This window comes from Panthera leo, chromosome B3 (assembly GCF_018350215.1).
Source record: "Panthera leo isolate Ple1 chromosome B3, P.leo_Ple1_pat1.1, whole genome shotgun sequence".
NCBI lineage: Eukaryota > Metazoa > Chordata > Mammalia > Carnivora > Felidae > Panthera > Panthera leo.
Window position 1 is genome coordinate 114,137,328 of NC_056684.1, and position 18,052 is coordinate 114,155,379.

The following is an 18,052-nucleotide window of genomic DNA, read 5'->3' on the forward strand; positions in this document are numbered from 1 at the left end:
AGAGAAGCCTCCGTTGACAAAGGTGCCTTTTCTACTGGTGGCGCAACAGAGTAAACAAGATAACCCACCTGCAGCCAAATAAGGCCGGCGTGGCGGCGGTGGGGGGAGAGCAGCGCCGCCTCACTGAGCCGCCAGGGCCCAGGTTCACGTGCTGACCACGCCTCTCCCAGGCACATCCTCCTGCTCTCCTGGGATCATTCTGGGGGAGCTATTGTTCAGAGGACAGGGGTCAGGAAACCTGGTCAGCCAGGTGTGCGTGCGATCCCGGATAAGTCACCTCCACCCCTCCCAGCTACGGGACCCCAAATAAGTCCCTCACACCTTGCAGGCTGGAATCCAGCAACTTTCCCCAGCATAACATGCCTGATTAAAAGACAGAAGCACAGGGGCACCTGGATGGCTCGGTCAGTTAAGCGTCCGACTTCAGCTCGGGTCATGATCTCACGGCTTGTGAGTTCGAGCCCTGCGTCAGGCTCTGTGCTGACAGCTCAGAGCCTGGAGCCTGTTTCAGATTCTGTCTCTGTCCCTCCCCAGCTTGTGCTCTGTCTCTCGTTCTCTCTCTCTCTATATATATATAGACATTTTTAAAAATTAAAAATAAAAATAGGGGCACCTGGGTGGCTCAATTGGTTAAGCATCCGACTTCAGCTCAGGTCATGATCTCGCGGTCCGTGAGTTCGAGCCCCGCGTCGGGCTCTGTGCTGACAGCTCAGAGCCTGGAGCCTGTTTCAGATTCTGTGTCTCCCTCTCTCTCTGACCCTCCCCCATTCATGCTCTGTCTCTCTCTGTCTCAAAAATAAATAAACGTTAAAAAAATTTTTTTTTAAATTTAAAAATAAACATAAAAAAAATAAAAGCAGCACAAATGGGAGCTACACTGTGATGTATAGACAGCATAATGTATAGAATTATCAAGAATCGCTATTGTGCACCTGAAACTAATGGAATGCTGTGTGTCAACTAGACTTCAATTAAACAATAAAAGACAGCACAGCCAAATAGAGCACCAGGGACAATCTTTTGTTCCTGTGTAGGGCTGATTCTGATGGGCGGGCTCCACTGCTTATCAAAAGAGGCCAATAAATTCCATAGGGATAGTCTCATCTCAAAGGACTCAAAGTATGATCAGTGTTTCAGTCTCAAGACCGCGAGTTCCTACCCTCACAAGCGGACACTGTCAGTAGTTTACAGGATCATCCACGAAGGCTTTATGCCAGAGTATCCCTGGAAGGACACACAAGGACCTGCAACAGTGGCTCCCTCCAGGGAAGGGATCTGGGGCCTCCTGGCTGAGGAGGGAAGGACATTTGCTTTTCACAGAATACCCTTTTGTTTCTTTTGAATTTTATACCATACACAGTCATTACCTAGTTTAAAAAAAAAAAAAAAAAGAGCTCCGCAAATATTAGAAAAGTGTGCCTAGGGGAGGTGGAGCCTGGGTGGCTCAGCCGGTTGAGCATCCGACTTCAATCCAGGTCATGATCTTAACAGTTCGTGGGTTCAGGCCCCACGTCCGGCTCTGTGCTGACAGCTTGGAGCCTGGAGCCTGCTTCGGATTCTGTGTCTCCCTCTCTCTCTGCCCCTCCCCTGCTCATGTTCTATCTCTCTCTGTCTCTCAAAAATAAATAAATGCTAAAAAAATTTAAAAAAAAAATTTTTTTTTAAAGTCTGCCTGAAAACATGTACACTTATCTAAGTCAGACCTCTGGGGTAGGATATAGGGAACTTCCCATTTCTCTGGGAATTTTTTTTTTGTGGGGGAGAGGGATCAGTGCTCATGTATTATCGGGGGGTGGGGGGGAGCGAAACACAGGAATTTCCAAAATAAAAAAGATAAAAAAAGGAAAAAAGTATCCCATGGATGTGAAAAACTTTCAAGTGCTTCATCAGGGTCAACTATTACCAAGAAAGTCATCGTTAGGGGCGAAAACGAGGATAAACCATCCACCCCCCTGATAGTCAGTACCCATTAACTGCGGAGGAAGATGAAGGGCAAAACGCCCCTGGCCAAGTGGCCCCAGAAAACCCCCCATCTAGGATCTAAGCGTCTTAAAGATGAAATATGGCTTCTCCTTCTCAATCCCCCTCCCTGCAGTAGAACAACCAGGAACCTGATCTAGGCTCTAAGTAAAACGTCAGGTCTTCAACCCCGAGACCCCCACCCCCCTGCCCCGCGGGTGCTCAGATGCCAGCCTGGGTCCACCCCTCCTCTGCCGCCGCTGGCTGCAGTGGGAGAGCGTCAGGCCAGGGCCCCCCTGAAAGGGCCAGGCCAGCACACGTGCACAGGGCTCAGTTCTCTGCAGCAGCTGCCGGCACAGCCAGGGTACCTTCTCTCCCTCGGGCCACCCTAGAGACCCTCTGGTACCCACACGCTGCCAGTGCCGCCAGGGCGTGGGCACTGGTTGGTGTTTCTAGGCGAAGAGCTGCCCGGAAGTGATCTCAGATGCCCGCTGTTCTGGTAACATAAACAGGAGTATCTGGTTAACTGATCAAGGGCACGCTGCCAGCCTTTCAAAGCAAGCTGTCAGCTGGCTCGCTCAAAGATGAAAAGCAGAGTCTTCAAGAACATCTCCACCCAGATCTATTTACTTTCTCCCCACCTGGGAGTGGTTGCTGACGAAGTTGAGAACCACCAGGCAGTTTCCTCTGTTTGGAAAGGGTACCTCTAACAGCTTGGCCCCCCCACACCCCGCCCCAGGTCATCTAAGTGTTGGGGTCCTGGAAACTCAGGGCGGCGGGGACATCCAAGGGAGCTAGCTAGACTTTCGAACTGGGCGGAGCTGGTTCACCTCTCACTAGCTTTCTTTGGACAGGATTCTCAGTCTCAGGCTCAAGATGCCCACCTGTAAAATGGGAATAACAAGACCTACACAGCCCAGCATCAGAAAGGACCAAATTATATCTCACAAGCTCAATTAAAGACATCCTGGTGCTGTGTTCACAGCAGGCACTTAAAAATTTTTTTAATCTAGAGGCAAACCATAAGAAACTCTTAAATACAGAGAACAAACTGAGGATTGCTGGGGCGTGGGGGGTGGGGAATGGGCTAGATGGGGGATGGGCATTAACGAGGGCACTTGTTAGGATTAGGGCACTGGGTGTTAAATGCAAGTGATGAATCACTAAATTCTACTCCGGAAACCATTATTACCCTATACGTTAACTAACTTGGATTTAAATACAATTAAAAAAAAAAATCTTCACCCAGCTGGCCTCTGTCACTCGCTGGCAACGTGACTTTAATTAACCTGTCGAGGTCTCAGTCGCTTCACCTGACAAATGGGGACACATAATATCCCTACTTTGCAGATTGTTGTCGAAATGAGGGCAATGGAAGCAAAACAGAACAGAGCCAGAGCCCAGAAATGTCCGCGGTCACACGGCTCTCACTTCCCATCCCTTTCTGTTCAATCAAGGTTAATCATTCACAGAGCTCCACAGGCCGAAGGAAAGAGGTCCTGTTATTTCACCACTGATGGGGAAACCTCGAGACCAGCCTCCCAGCCGGAGTGGGGAGACTAGAGAGGGGAACAGGAACTTGTTTCCTGGTTTATGTCCACCTGTAGCCCATGTCTGGAGACAAAAGGGTCACCACGGAGTAAGGGGGCCACATGGCTCATCCTGCAAAGTGGTTTGACCTAACGAACACGCCCCGGTTAGAGAGCCCAGGCACCCCCTTCCTGACAAGGACCCCAGAAAGTAGATCGTGGCCTGGATAGCTCAGCACCTTTCCGCCAGTGTGGATGGAACCTGCAGGCTCCTGAGATAATCTGGAGCCATTTTAAAAGTCAGGTGGTGGGGCACCTGGGTGGCTCGGTAGGTTAAGTGTCCGACTTCAGCTCAGGTCATGATCTTGCGGTTCGTGGGTTTGAGCCCCGCATTGGGCTCTGTGCTGACAGCCCAGAGCCTGAAGCCTGCTTCAAATTCTGTGTCTCCGTCTCTCTCTGCCCCTCCCCCACTTGTGTTCTGTCTCTCTCTCTCTCTCTCTCAAAAATGAATAAACATTTCAAAAAAAAAAAAGTCAGGTGGCACATGATCTCAGTGAAGCAGCAAGGACCGTCCTCTTAGCTCATAGCCAGTAAGAGTCGGCTGCCCCCGCCAATCTACCACCTCCACAGCCTGGCCTGGCTTCTTCCAGAGACCAAATGACGACAATCTAGCCATCAGCAGGCTCTGTCAACTATGGCCTTTGTAAACCGGATTCACTGATTTGTTTCCACATCGGTAAGACAAAGACACATCTGAGTGTCTCTCCTACTTAGTTGTTGTGAGGGAGTGTTGTGTGAGCTACTACAATGGTCTTAGCCCAGTGCTGGACACACATGAAGTGCTCACTAAATGCTGAAATCCACAGAAAGCAGAGTACTGGTTGCTTAGGGCTGGAAGCAGGGGAGAAAGGGGGTGCAGCTAAGGGGCACGGGGTCTCTTTGTGAGGTGACGAAAATGTTCTCAAATGAACAGTGGTGCTGGTTGCACAGCTATGAATATGCTAACAACCATTCAACCATACCCTCCAAATGGGTGAACCGTATGTAAATTATATCTCAAAAAAGTTATTATAAATAAAATAAAATAAAATAAAATAATAAAAAATAAAATAAAATAAAATATCCAGACCCCACTAAGCCTTTTACCAAGATGTTGTTGTTGTTCTTTACCCATTAGTCCCACTGGCAAGAAACCAGCCAAAAAGGCAGGCCCTGGACCATCCCCCTCTCCAGGCACTGAGGTCACTGATGGGACTACCCAGCTACTGACAGTGGCCCAAAAGCAAGCGAGGATGAAGATTCCAAGGTGAGAGGGGCTGCTCTCATCTTTGGCCACATGGAGCACTTGAGCCAGGCCTGAACTGGGAGCCTGAGGTACCACTGGCCTTGACCAAGCCTCCCCAAGGAGGAACTACTCTGAAGGGCAGGTCACAGCCCGGGGCATCTCCTCCTTCGGGCCACACTTCACACCAGTCCACAGCAGGGTGACACCGTGCTCTGGAGGCCACCGTGAGAACAACCTAACCTGCCCCCACCGCTGCCCCTGGGCTTGGTCCCGCCTGTAACACCTCCCCCATGTCTGGAGTCCAACGTCTGGAGCCCTTGCAGGTCTGATAACGCACAGGCCTCGGCAGGCCATAGCTCACAGAAGTAGCCCACGCATTCCTTTCCCAAAGAAGGAAAAGCCACCCAAAAGTGAGGTCATTTGGTTTTTCTGGCTCAGATGTTGACAGCTATGGGCCACTCGGTTCCACAGAAAACTTCCCAGATGACAAAGGATTTGGCCCAGCCTGGCATTCAGAAAATATGGGGATCTGTGGTCTGACTGAGTGGACCCTAACTGGACTCCTCTGCGTAGCTGAGGGGTGACCCCTTGACTTCGTATCTCAGAGCCTCGATCTGTGAAAGCACGCTCAGCAGAAATGGTCCTGCAAGAGGAAGGAAGCAAACTGTATTCGAAATGGTCAGCTGGCCAAAAGGTCACCTCGGTGCCTGGAGTGTTCCTGAGTCTGGGCCAGCAGGATCTAGCAGGCACTGTGCCCCAGCTCCTCCCGGCCCCAGACTCCTTGACCCAGTCAAGGGCACATGACCAATAGGACCCCAGACTTAAGCCAATGCCACAGTGTTACCACCTCCCTCCTCAGGACCTGCCACCCAGCAGCCACAGGACCTCACGCCAAACACAGGTAGAAACATGGCCTCCCAAGGGAAAGCTCAAAGCTCCGGGGGAATCCAGAGCCCTCAGGAAGGCAGAGACACCCCGCGAAGAAAGAAGGGTTTGGGGCACAAGCTCAGAGCCCCACAAGTATGGAAGTGTGACAAGCCACAAGGAATCACCCCAGTGACTGGCGGCCTGGCAGGTGGGGTGGAGCACAGACTTCCTAAGAGGCATCAACAGACCGTGTCTATACCCTGCCACTCCCTGTGACAGAAACCTCCATAATTCTCATCTATGACAGCAATTACCCTCTGCCTAAGAGGAAGTTTCTGGTTCCTGAAGCACTGAATGGAGGAAGGGAACAAGAGGCGTGGCGCTTTGAGTTCCTCCTGAGTTGCATATAAAACAATAATTTATCTCTCTACACGGAACAGACTGGTAAGCAGTTAGGATGTCACTGGGGTGGAGGGACCCAGGAGCCCTCACGCCCTGCTGGAGGACACATTGCAGCCATTCTAGAGCTCAGTCCAGCACTATATTGTGAAATAGGATGTGCACCTACCCCACTACCCACAATTCCTGCCAGGAAATCCGTCCCCCTCCAAGAAATCCTCCCGTGGGGAACGCTGGGTATGTAGGAGAATGTTCATCATTCCATTAGCTGTGCTGGCAGGGGAGGGCTCGGGGACGATTTCCGTGTTCACTGTAGGAAGACCGTGGGGTAAAAATGTGACTCATGTGACCTTGCACAGACCTGCAATGACAGTGGGCCACGAGCCGAGGGCCTAATTAAGTCCGTTCTCTTTACTTGAAGTCCAAGAAAATAGTTTCTTCTCCCCAAACCCAAACACAGATCAGCACATCATAAAGCAACACAGAAATCCCAAAACCCCTTTATTAAGGGGCCAAAGACAACACGTGAGCCAAGGAAAACCCCACCCAGGCCCAGACCGATGTGGCCTACTGTCCCTGCAGCCTGTCCACTAGACCCGTCAGAAGTGTGGGAACCGGCAGCCAGCACAGCAGGCCTGTTGGCCAGGTAGCCAGCCAACAAGTCAGCGTGGCCAGCCCGGCTCGAGGGACAGGGCAGCCAGGGGTTCAGCAGCAGGAAGCAGGAAGCAGGAGGCTGGGGAACAGGAATGTGTCTGCAGAGAAGTCCACATTTCCAGAAGGGTGAGAAAGGGCCGCTGCAGGTAGATCTGACCAGGACCCTCCAACTCTGCTGGGACAGCGCAGGACACGGGGGGGCTACTGAGTGAATGTATTCAGAGCCTTCCTTGAAGCTGTTAGATCCACACCCCTCTGTCCCCCAGCACAGGACTTACCCTCAGAAACTGTGCAGTGGGAGAAAAAAGCTGCAGGGAGCAGGGACAGCCAGTGGGCACCACAGCCGCCCCCAAACCTCGGTCCAGAGAAAAACAGTGTCCAGCCCTCACGATGGGGGCACTGAAGCAAAGTGGACCTCTGGTCCAGAGGGGAGGAGAGAGGGAAGGAGATCAAAGATGTTGGCTATTATTATCACTCAGAGAGGCATTTACCACCTCAGCAAATCTGCTCAACAATCCTATGCTAGAGGAGGAGACTGACGGTCAGAGGGGTTACACAACCTTCCCTGTCACACAGCTAGGCAGAGGCAGAACTGACATTTGAACAGGGGTCTATAGGACACCCAAGCCTGAGCCCTGTCCACTATGCTGGTGCTGAGGCTTCCAGGCAGGCCTTGTACCTTCAGAGTGGCAAGTAATGAGGGATCTGACAGCACCACCTGCCCCCACCACCCAGCTTTGCCCACCATCCTGCACCAGTCCCGGGTCTGCTCAGAGCCACGCGGGGACCTGTGCAGCTGTCCTCAGGCAGTCCCTGGGCCTGGATCAGGGAGGTAGCTAAAGGGCAGCCCAGGACACCAGGCTAAGAATCACCCCCCCCCTCCCCCCCCCCCCCCCCCCCCCCCCCCCGTGCTCATCCAGCCACGAGAGAAGGTCCTGGACCTGGACCTGGTGGCTCCCAAGGGATGCAGAATGGGCTGGGCAAGTTTTTCTTCTAAGTCTCAGTTTTAGGGAGGGGGAAAGAGGTTTGAACTCCTGTCTCTTTTGGCTTTCTGAACACAAAGCCCATTGAGAGAGACCAGGAATATAATTAAAATGACAGCCAAGGCGGGGGTGTGTATGCCAGAGTGTGGGCAACTGGCTTGTTGGGGCTTGGACTGGCCTGATGTCAGCAGCCTCCCCTACAGCGGTCCACTGTGGGTGCTCCTGACTCGCGCAGGCTCCAGGATCCCCCGGCCTGTGAGCCAGGAGCCAGATTCGCATGGGGGTCACACGATGAGCTCCTAATTCAAGGAGCCTTTAGTCTGCCGGGGATGCCAAATGTTAATCAAAAAGTTGTATCAATGGGGGCGCCTGGGTGGCTCAGTTGGTTAAGCATCTGACTTTGGCTCAGGTCATGATCTCACAGTTCACAAGTTCAAGCCCTGGGTCGGGCTCTGTGCTGACAGCTCAGAGCCTGGAACCTGCTTCAGATTCTAACTCCCTCTTTCTCTGCCCCTCCCCAGCTCGTGCACTCTCTCTCAAAAATAAACATTAAAAAAAAACAACCTCATATCAATGACTGTATATTTGCAAACTGAGTTTAAAGGCATACGGGAAAAGTTTCAGAAGGTGTAAGGCTAAAACAGGGCCCTAACCCCGTCGTGCGTATGTGTGTGTGAGCAGGTGTGTGTACCCACACCCAACTGCTGCCCTGAGGAAGTCAGTGAATTTTTAAAGCCGAGGAATTTTAATTAGATGAAAAGACTGTAAATGTGAAGAGAGATCATATAATTTATCATCCAAACCAGGGCACTTAAAAACAAAAGGAGGGGCTATTAATAATTACATCAGGGTAACAGGTGCAAACCAAGACATATGGTGGCCCTACGCACATGTGTGGGGTTGGGCATGGTCGGGAGGGTGATGCCGCCCAAGCAGAGGAAATCAAAGGGCAAAGTCCTCAGGGACGACACCGGCTCAAACCACTAGAAAATGGCCATGGGGCTGGTGCAGGAGGAGGGGAGAGGGAGGCCAGAGGCTGGAGGTCAGCAGGCCGCAGGGGCCTGACGCTCGTGCATGATGTTAGGACGGTTTCTCCTGAGAACAATGGAAGCCACTGGAGAGCCCTGTTTGATTTCAGCCAAGGGTCGGGGGTGAGAATGAGGCGGGTCCAGGAATCAGGTGTTGGTTTACAAATACTACGCCCGCACCTTGGAAAGAGACTCCTAGTTTTGGCGTGAACAACAGATCAGAGGCGGACAAGAATGTCAGCAGACACCAATCAGGAGACCATACGAATGTCCAGGCAAGAGATAAAGGTGACTTGGGGTGGGGCGTGGGGAGGGTGAAGACAGAGAAGCAGGCGGACAAGTACACTTGGGGGTTAGGGACCTCACCCCCAGATTTGGCACCTGAGCCAAAAGATGCATGGATGGATGGAAGGATGGATGGATGGGCGAAGATGTCATCCACTAAAGCCCAGCTCTCCACCACACTCCCCTGCCCACCCAGACACTGCAAGCCGCTCACCACGGCTACAAAAGAGGGTCCACAGCCCTCAGCCGGACAGTCTAAGTTGAAGGTCAGAATGGAAGGATCTGAGAGAGCAGAACGCCCTCCCAAGCCCACTGTCGAGGGCTCTGTCAGTAGCAGCACAATTCAATCCTCCCAACCTCCCTATGAGGTAGGTAGCATCATTAATCCCATTTTACAAATGAGTAAGCTCACAAAGTCACTCAAGGTCACATCGAACAGTACACAGAGGAGCCAGAATTCAGGCTGCAGAGCCCCTGCTTCTAACCACAAGCTCAGTCTGCCTGGACCTCCGCTCCCTCGACTCCCCTGCCAGCCCAGGCCCAGCAGCAGGCCACATGCACAAGCCCAGAGTGAGGCTCCTCCCCTCTCACTGCCCCCCACCCCCAGCCCACCTCACCCCAACCCAGGCAGATCACCCTCCTGGAGTGGGCCCAGCACAGGCAGTGCCTGAAGCTCCCAGCTAGAGGTGATCTTACTGTGTGGTCAGGACGGACAACCTTGGCCTTAGAACAGCCTGAAGGGAACAAGTACAGGGCCTCCCTCTCCCCTGGAAGCCTCTCCATCAAAACCCAGAGAAAATCAGGCTGAAATCATTAAGAGCCTCTAAAGGGGAAACTGGAAACTGGGGGGAACGCCAAGGACCTAAACTGGTCTTCCTTTAACGGACCAAGCCAGCCTGGGGAATAAGGAAGCAGGAGAGGCAGTATAGCCCTTGCACCTCGAGTGGCTGGCTGACCCCGGCAATACCACTCCTCACTTCCTGCACACTTTGCTTCCACCATCTGAGCCGGGGGCCGGCCCTGCCTGTGCTTCTAGAAGTCTTTCTGGACAGAACCGTAATGGGAGAAGGGCAGGAGAAGTGGTCACTACCTACCCTCAGGAGTTCCAGGATTCCCCCAATGTCCCTGAGAAGGTGTTTGAGCCCAGTCCACCTGGCCCATGCTGCCTCCCCACCCTCCTTCTATCTGTGGATCCCAGTGGCCCTGGGACAAAGCCCACGGCTCACCCTGCTCACGTGGGCCCTGGCTTTCAGAAGGCACATCTGGGGAAGCGTCCTGGTGGGTGCCCCCCCACCCCACCACCTGTGCACCATGGCTGGTCTCTGCAGGCCTCCCTCGAGGGGCAGAAGGATGCCCCTGTTCCCCCTCTGCCACCACTGGGGCATGTTACTCACCTCCTTCCTGTCACCCCACCTCTCTTCATCCCCCACCTTTTCCATGCCTTAGTAGAATGTTTGCAGACACAATGGACACAGGCACTAGAAGATCTGAGTTCTAATTCTGTTCCACCACAAGGGAGCGCAGGGCCTCGGGTCTGCCCCTTAAGCCTCACACTCTCACTTCAAAGTCTCCCACTTTATGTGGGGCCATACCTGCCTCCCAGCTGCCCTAATGGGCTCTTGTTAAATCAGATGATACCACCACTGGGAGAGGACTCTGAGAGCAGCGAATGTGAGTTTCCCAAATTGACCTAATTATAAAACATGCTGAAAATGCAGATTCCACCCCAACAACGGGCACTCTGGTTCAGGAGTTCTGGGTGGGACCCATGAATCAGAATTTTAACAAGTAACAAGCACTCCAAGCGAATCCTATAATCGAGCAAGTTTGGGCAACTCTGGGCTGGAGAAACATGGAGGAAGTCTCTATCACCTCCCCTCCTGTGTAGAGAAGGACAAGAGGAGTTTGCGGAAAGCCTATCTTGGCTTTGTGCATACATAAAATCACCACCCTGCCCACACTTGGGGAGCCCACCAGGCACAGGACACTAACCTGGATGGTTTACATCCCTCATCCCATTTAGTCCTGGCAACGACCCTACAGGATAGATTGAAAAAGAAACCAAGGCTCAGAGTAAGGACCTGCTCAAGGTCACAAGAGTAAGATGGCAGAGGGCTTCTCTTCGCCCCCAGAAGTGCCAACACCGAAGCTGACTCTGCTCAACACCCTGTGGCCCCCACAAGATGGACTCTTCTGCGGAGAAGGGGGGCAGGGGAGGAGGGGTTAGAAAGGAGACAGCTGCAGGCAGGACTGCCCCCCTCCCCTCCTCTGAGCCTGGACGTGACCCATGCGTGGCTGGTCCCCACCACTCTATCCTGCAGGAGAAAGGGGCGCTCCACTGCCTGGACGTGGAGGCTGCTATTTCCTGTCCCCAAATAGGAGGGAGACGGGGATCCTGGAGTCTGCAAACTAGGAAGGTAGGGGGACCCACCTAAGGCACAATCACACAGCAACTTAACTGGGGGAAGAGTTCTGAGCCAGAATGCCTGGCACAGAAGTGAGGGGCTCGGGCTCCCCAAGGGTCTGGCAGGTTCGCTGCCATCGGGCAGAGCCCACTTCAGATCTTCTGTCCCCCTTCTCTCTGCCCCTCCCTTGCTCGCTCACTCTCTCTCAAAAATAAGCAAACAGCTGGGCGCCTCGATGGCTCAGTCAGTTAAGCGTCCGACTCGATTTTTGGCTCAGGTTATATGATTTTATGGTGTCATGAGTTTGAGCCCCACATCTGGCTCTGTGCGCTGACCATACGGAGCCTGCTTGGGATTCCCTGTCTTCCTTGCTTCCTGCCCCTCCCCCACTCACACCTTGTAAATAAATAAATAAATAAATAAGAGGGGATAAACAAAATGTGGTGTATACACACAATGGAATATTAGTCGGCCATAAAAAGGAAGGGAATTCTGACACATGCTATCACATGGATGAACCTTGAGGACATTATGCTAAGAGAATGAGCCAGACACAAAAGGACAAATACTGTCTGACTCCCCTTTGATGAAGTACCTAAAGCCGTCAAATTCTCAAAGACGGTAGATGCTGGTTGTCGGGGCTGGGGGAGGAAGGGATGGGGAGTGAGTGTTTAATGAGTACAGAGTTTCGGTTTGGCCAGATGTCAAGAGTTCTGGAGACGGATGGTGGTGATGGCTGCACAACAGTGGGAATGCGCTTAATGTCACTGACCTGCACACTTAAAAATGGCAAAAATGATAAATTTCATGTTATATATATTTTACCACAAACTACCTCTCTCTCTCTCCCTCTCCCTCTCTCTCTCTCTCTCTCTCTCTCTCTCTCTCTCTACATACACACATATATATATATATATGTGTGTATGTAGAGAGAGATGCAGGTTAAACATAAACTTGCATGTGGGCATCGGAAAATAACCCTATTACCTGTGGGGAAGCATTTTTTGGGTTGTTTGTTTTTACCGTGAACATGTTACACTTTCCTAATAAAACCAAAAGAGACCCTGGAGACTTCTCAACAAAACCGTTTCGAATCGTGACCCATTTCGGTGTCTGAGAACTGCCCACTCTACACAATGTTGCAGGCAATGCCGTCACCTGACTCCTCTCTGCCACCAGCGACAGCCTGCCGGGCGGAACAGGGATGAGCATCACCCCCCTTGAAAGCAGTGAAGGCAGACTTGGGGTGGGGGCCAGCAATGACGCACAGGGCCTCCCCAGCCCTCCCCACTTCATGAAAACAGGAGTAGGGAAATGCCCCCAGGGCCAGAGACGATGGGTAACTGGTGTGCCCCTCCCTAGGCTCTGACTCCAAGGTGACTCTGGCTTTGGAAGGAAATGAGCCACCCTGCCCTATTTCCCCTTCGAGGAAGGCACAAGGGAATGACTGAGCCCAGTCCCTACATGCCCGGCCTTCTCCTCCACGGGACTCTGGTGAAATCACCTCCCATCCTCCACCGCAGGGGGACAGGAAGCTGCAGCGAAGAGGGAGACGGAGAAAACGTCCACCTGATGGAGGAAGGCACAGGATGGGGGAGGCACAAAGGACAAGAGGGGCCTTTCCAATTTCTACCCTCAATCCTGCCATGAAGACACCAGGAGGGATGCAGACTCAGGCTCCAGTCCTGATGTTCCCACTGACTGGCCATGTGGCCTTGCCTCAGTTTCCTCATCTGTAACTTGAAACGGATGGAATGCTTCTTTTCAGTGGCTCCTGCCTTTCAGCTCTGAAACTGAAGGCTTCCATCTGAGCTTGGTGATGTCCCCGAACCAGGAAAGGGCTGGGGAAGACAAGACATGGCCTTGGAGCAAGGAGAGCCTCCTCCAGGGACCCATGCCTGGTCTCCCTCCTGGACGCAGTGCTTCTAACTAGAGCACCAGCACCCCCACCCTCAGACCACACCGCCCAGCCATTCATTTCATATTTTCTAAGCTCTCACCCTGGGCCAGGGGCCGAGCCAGCAGTGGGAAACAGTGGCGAGCAGCCCAGCCTTCGAGGCACTCACAGCCTCGTGACTGTGTCCACCCCACCCCCTGTCCCCAAGGCCAGCCCTCTGAGGAAGCAGAGCCTGGAACAGTCATCCGAACAGTAGGCAGAAGGGGAAGCCATACGGGGCCCTGAGAAGTGCACCAAACCAAACTGAGAGCCAGGGAAAGTGTGGTTTGAATCCCGCACCGGCCGCCAATTTGCTGTGTGACCTTGGACTAGCTTCTTCAGCCCGCTGGGACTCAGTTTCCTGATCTGTCAAGAGAGGCCTGGGACTGGTCTCTGCACGACCTTCCAGCTCAGACAGCCTGGGCGTCTCTGGGATCCCGGGATCCCAGCAGCACCACTGACCCCGACCATCTGGGCCCCGTGGACTCCAGACAAGCAGAGCTGATGGTCGGCCAGCTCCGGAGAGTCATGCGGCACCAGGGACAGAGGCTCAGCCCTGCAAAGCCCAGCTGCCAGAGGCCGTCTGAAGGCAAACGTCTGCTGTAACTTTAGGATCAAATGGGTGTCTCGGCTTTCTCAGAGTTGGAACTGTTTAGCTCGGGACGGGGTCAGAAGACCAGAAGGAAGCTTCTTGCATTCTCGGTGCCGCACTGCCTAGTAGGGGAAAGTGGCGCCCCTCCCGCCCCATCTCTGCCGGATTTGAACCATAAACACAGCCCTTTTCTGAAGGGAAGGGCTTAACACAAACCAGATGTGGTAGGGACTTTCCCCCACCCCCTCCTGGCCCTAAAATTAAACATTCAGTGTCTCCTCTGCCAAAATTCACTTGAAGGCCGAGCCTTAAAGAGCCAGCACCTCCGGTTCTCACCCTCACACATTCTCAATCACATCCCCGCTTAAACAAAATGTCAAAGTACCCAAATGGCAAGTGTGGATGGGGCGGCCCCCCAGGAGTGCCTGGCACCCATGCAGGCCAGGGACAGATTTAAAAGGAAAGGTCACTGGAGAAGAAATGCTGATCCTCTATCACTGGCCCAGAAGGTACCAAAGGTACCTTCCAGGAGTGGTTCCCGCACCTGGGGATTTGCCCCTGGGGACGGCACAGAGAGGGTTTGCACATGCAGGGGCAGTCAGCTCACAGGGAGCATCACTCCTGTCCCTAGGGGACTCTGGAGATTCCTGGAAGAGTCCATTTCCGGGACTCGAGTTTGCAGTCTCTAGAAATGGGATGAATAACAGGTATCTGATTTATCTCTGATCTCATGCAAGGCTGTGACGGTCCAGACAGAGCCCACCTCAAGAGACCTGGACTCTGCTGGGCTGCCAGGCTGGTCGCTCCCCTGTCCTAAAAGCTCACCTGGGTCCTACAGATCCTTCCAACCCCAGCCGAAGTCCCAGACCATCCCATCCACCCATCCACCTAACCGCCCCCCCACCTGCCCATGCCCCCTATGCTAGGGTCAGGCCTCAGCACCCAGCACTAATCAGTTGGCCCTACAGAGGCACATCCTGTCTCCACAGCAAGGGGACACATCCATCCCCTGCCCTTAAGCTCAGGGGACCACATCTTACACCTTCTATGCACTCCACAGCACCTAGCAGCACACAACACACACTGAGCGTGCTCAGAACAGATGGTTAAATCTCATGCAGCTGCCATTACTCAAGCAAAGGACAGGTTACAGCAATAAATAAATAAACAAATAAATAAATAAATTATATATATATATATATTTGGAGAGATGGTACTTCAGAGAGAAATTCCCTGACTTGCTATTAAATTGAATACTATTTTTTCTTAAAAAGTAGTTCATCCGGGGCGCCTGGGTGGCTCAGTCGGTTAAGCATCCGACTTCAGCTCAGGTCACGATCTCACGGTCCGTGAGTTCGAGCCCCACGTCAGGCTCTGGGCTGATGGCTCGGAGCCTGGAGCCTGCTTCCGATTCTGTGTCTCCCTCTCTCTCTGCCCCTCCCCCGTTCATTCTCTGTCTCTCTCTGTCCCAAAAATAAATAAACGTTAAAAAAAAAAAAAAAAAATTAAAAAAAAAAAAAAAAAGTAGTTCATCCTACAACCTCAACATAGTCTTTTTCGTTTCTGCGTATTACCTGTTTACACTGGTTTTTATGGTTGCAACTGATTATAATGCATATAGCATATAGTGTTACTCTAACATTCAACAGTCTATTGGGTATTCTATTCCTGTATAATCTGTATAAATGTCATTCTAAAGGCTGAAAAAAAATGTCCCACCACTACCATGTATCAGGAAGGTTTGTTAAACTCCTCCCCTAATGTTGCTTAGACACGGAAGCTTTTTTTTTTTCCCCAGATGGCACAGAGCATATTCTTAGGCATTTCTGTCTTAGTTGGACAGTTTTCTTCAGACAAAATCCTGGAGGCCAGTGGAGCGGGGGAGGGGGTGGGGGGGGGTGGAATTACCAGGCCAAAGGATATGAACATTTTCACAGCTTTTGCTACATAAATGAGCCACGATGCTAACCCACAAGTTGCAACAATCCCTAGAGCCTTCAGAAAGGAGTCCATCCACCTGTTCATCTAAAACCTTGCCTTGATTGGATTTTTTTCTCTTTGCAAAACTGTGTCTCAGTTACATGTATTGCCTGGAAGAGTTCATCACCTCTAGGACTCCAGAATAAGTGCTCTGAGGGTCCTTTTTCTTATACCTTAGCTCTCAGGCCCACCTTCTCTATACCAACCCTTGTAACCCTAGTCCTTTCTGATGTCAGAGGCATGCTGTGGCCCCCTGAGGCCTGCTCTACCAAACTCAATCTCCCCCTCAACTTCTGAGAGTCGTGGTTCCCTTCTACACTGTGCCCCTCCTCCCACGGTACCACATCCCCCCTGAGAAACTGCGGATAGTCAGAGAGGCAGAGGGGGTGGTTCTTGACCTACAGCCCCCAAAATGACACCCAGGGATGTGGAACTGCCCTGTCAAACTGAGTATCATGTGCTTTCTCAGCTCCCTGTTGCCTGGGCCTGTCTCCCTGGGCCAGTTGGAGTCTATGCCAACAAAACACACTGCAGCTGGCAGACCCCCAGGCTGAAAAGACCCAGGAGCATGGCAATGAGGAGGCGTCCACAGTCTAGAGCCAACCCAAACCCCTGTTGTCACGCTGTCTGGATGAAAGCTAGAACCCACACAACAGTGCACAGTCAGAATTTGGCTCAACTGAGACTACAGGGTCAGAGGTCACTAAGGTGGGACAGGGCGAGGCAGCATATGGGGCGCTGAAAAGCCCTCTCTCCACAGGAAACCAAACAGAGCTGGACAGTCACTAAAGGACACAGATGTTTGTGCTGGGTGAGCAGGGAGGGCCACCTGTCTGATAGAAGTGGCCCCTCAGAATGCCCAGGGTGAGAAAAGCATGGCCTCCACCATTAGCACCGCAATATTGCTTTAAAGCAGCCTTATTGGCCCTCTTGCTCCAAAACCAAAAACAATTTACGGTCAGGGAAGCAAGAATAGATTTTCTTTCCTTTCCTTATTTACTCTCCCTCTAAGTAATAATATGGGTTCAGGGTCCAGAAGAGACACTTGGTTCACATTTTGGGGATACTCCTACCACTCAGACTAGAGCAACGATACTCTCCACATAAGCCTTCCTAGATGTTCTCTAAAAATTAAGTAGGGGGTTTGCTAGAAATGCAGATTCCTGGGCTCTGAGCCCAGAGCATTTGGTTCGGCAGGCCTGGGCAAGGCTCAGGAGGCTACAGTTCATACATGAAGCCTCAGTGGGCCGTGGACCACCCTTTAGTAAATATGGCATCGGAGTGAAATTCTCCACTTGGGTGGTAGAGAGTGGACATGCCCACTGGAACCAGAACTGGAAGATGTGGTCACCTGAAGCGGGTGCTCAATTAATACAGTGTGGGCAGGACGTCCTTTGCTGTTGCCCACCTCCCCTCCTCAGAGCAAAGGAACCTCTCCTTCACAGAGCAAAGTTAAGTACATGTTGTCGTCTCCTCAGGAGTCCCTCTCGCCCTCCCAATGACCATGAGTCTTAATTGGACCAGCCTTTACAGTTCATTGTGGTTTCTGGGTAGGGAGAGACAGAGAGGGTAGAGTGTCTAACAAACCAGACAGAACAAATCAATCCCAGCCCGTCCACATGGCCACAAGCTGGAGTACCATGAGGTCCTGACAGGGAGCTCTTGACCTAACCAACTCAAACAGCAGCTGAGACATTCCAGTGGCTTCCCCCTTCGGTGCCCCCAACACCGAGAATCCCTCTGGTGAATCCAGAAACGGCTCCAAAGTTCTGATCATCCACAGCCCCTGGACATTGGAAAACAGTCTGCCACTGTGTCGGAGGGGCCGGCCGTAGGACACTCGGCATCAGGGACATCAAGCATGCTCTAGGTGCACCTCCAAGACAGCCTGAGAGTCCCACACGTGGGTATGGGGGCTAGGGTGGCTCGAAGAAGCCACCATTGCAGCTCCATCTGTGGACCTCCAGTTATGATCCCCAACCAAAGCGCACCTGACTCCACCTGACTCCATACGTCTAGCACTAGGTTAAAATGAAACAAGGGGACCCCCCCATGCATTCATCCATGTTGGCATTTGAAGCCACCTGAGAAATCTTCAGCTGGCTCTTAAGAGTTCCCAGGGACTGAGGCCTCGTTCCCTACTTCAGGTC

The 18,052-nt window shown here is 52.3% G+C and overlaps 1 protein-coding gene across 4 annotated transcripts in view; it reads right to left on the reverse strand.

Annotated features, from left to right (window-relative positions):
• ACTN1 (actinin alpha 1) overlaps nucleotides 1–18,052 on the reverse strand; it is a 95,911-nt gene that overhangs the window by 53,023 nt on the left and 24,836 nt on the right. Inside the window, exon 1 of one of the 4 annotated variants that reach the window (XM_042943597.1) lies at nucleotides 10,384–10,443. The exons of the other annotated variants lie outside the window; for them this stretch is intronic. Within the exon in view, the coding sequence (XP_042799531.1) occupies nucleotides 10,384–10,428 (45 nt within the window). The 5' untranslated portion in view covers nucleotides 10,429–10,443. Of the gene's footprint in view, nucleotides 1–10,383; nucleotides 10,444–18,052 lie in introns of those variants that run through there. 4 annotated transcript variants of the gene reach the window in all.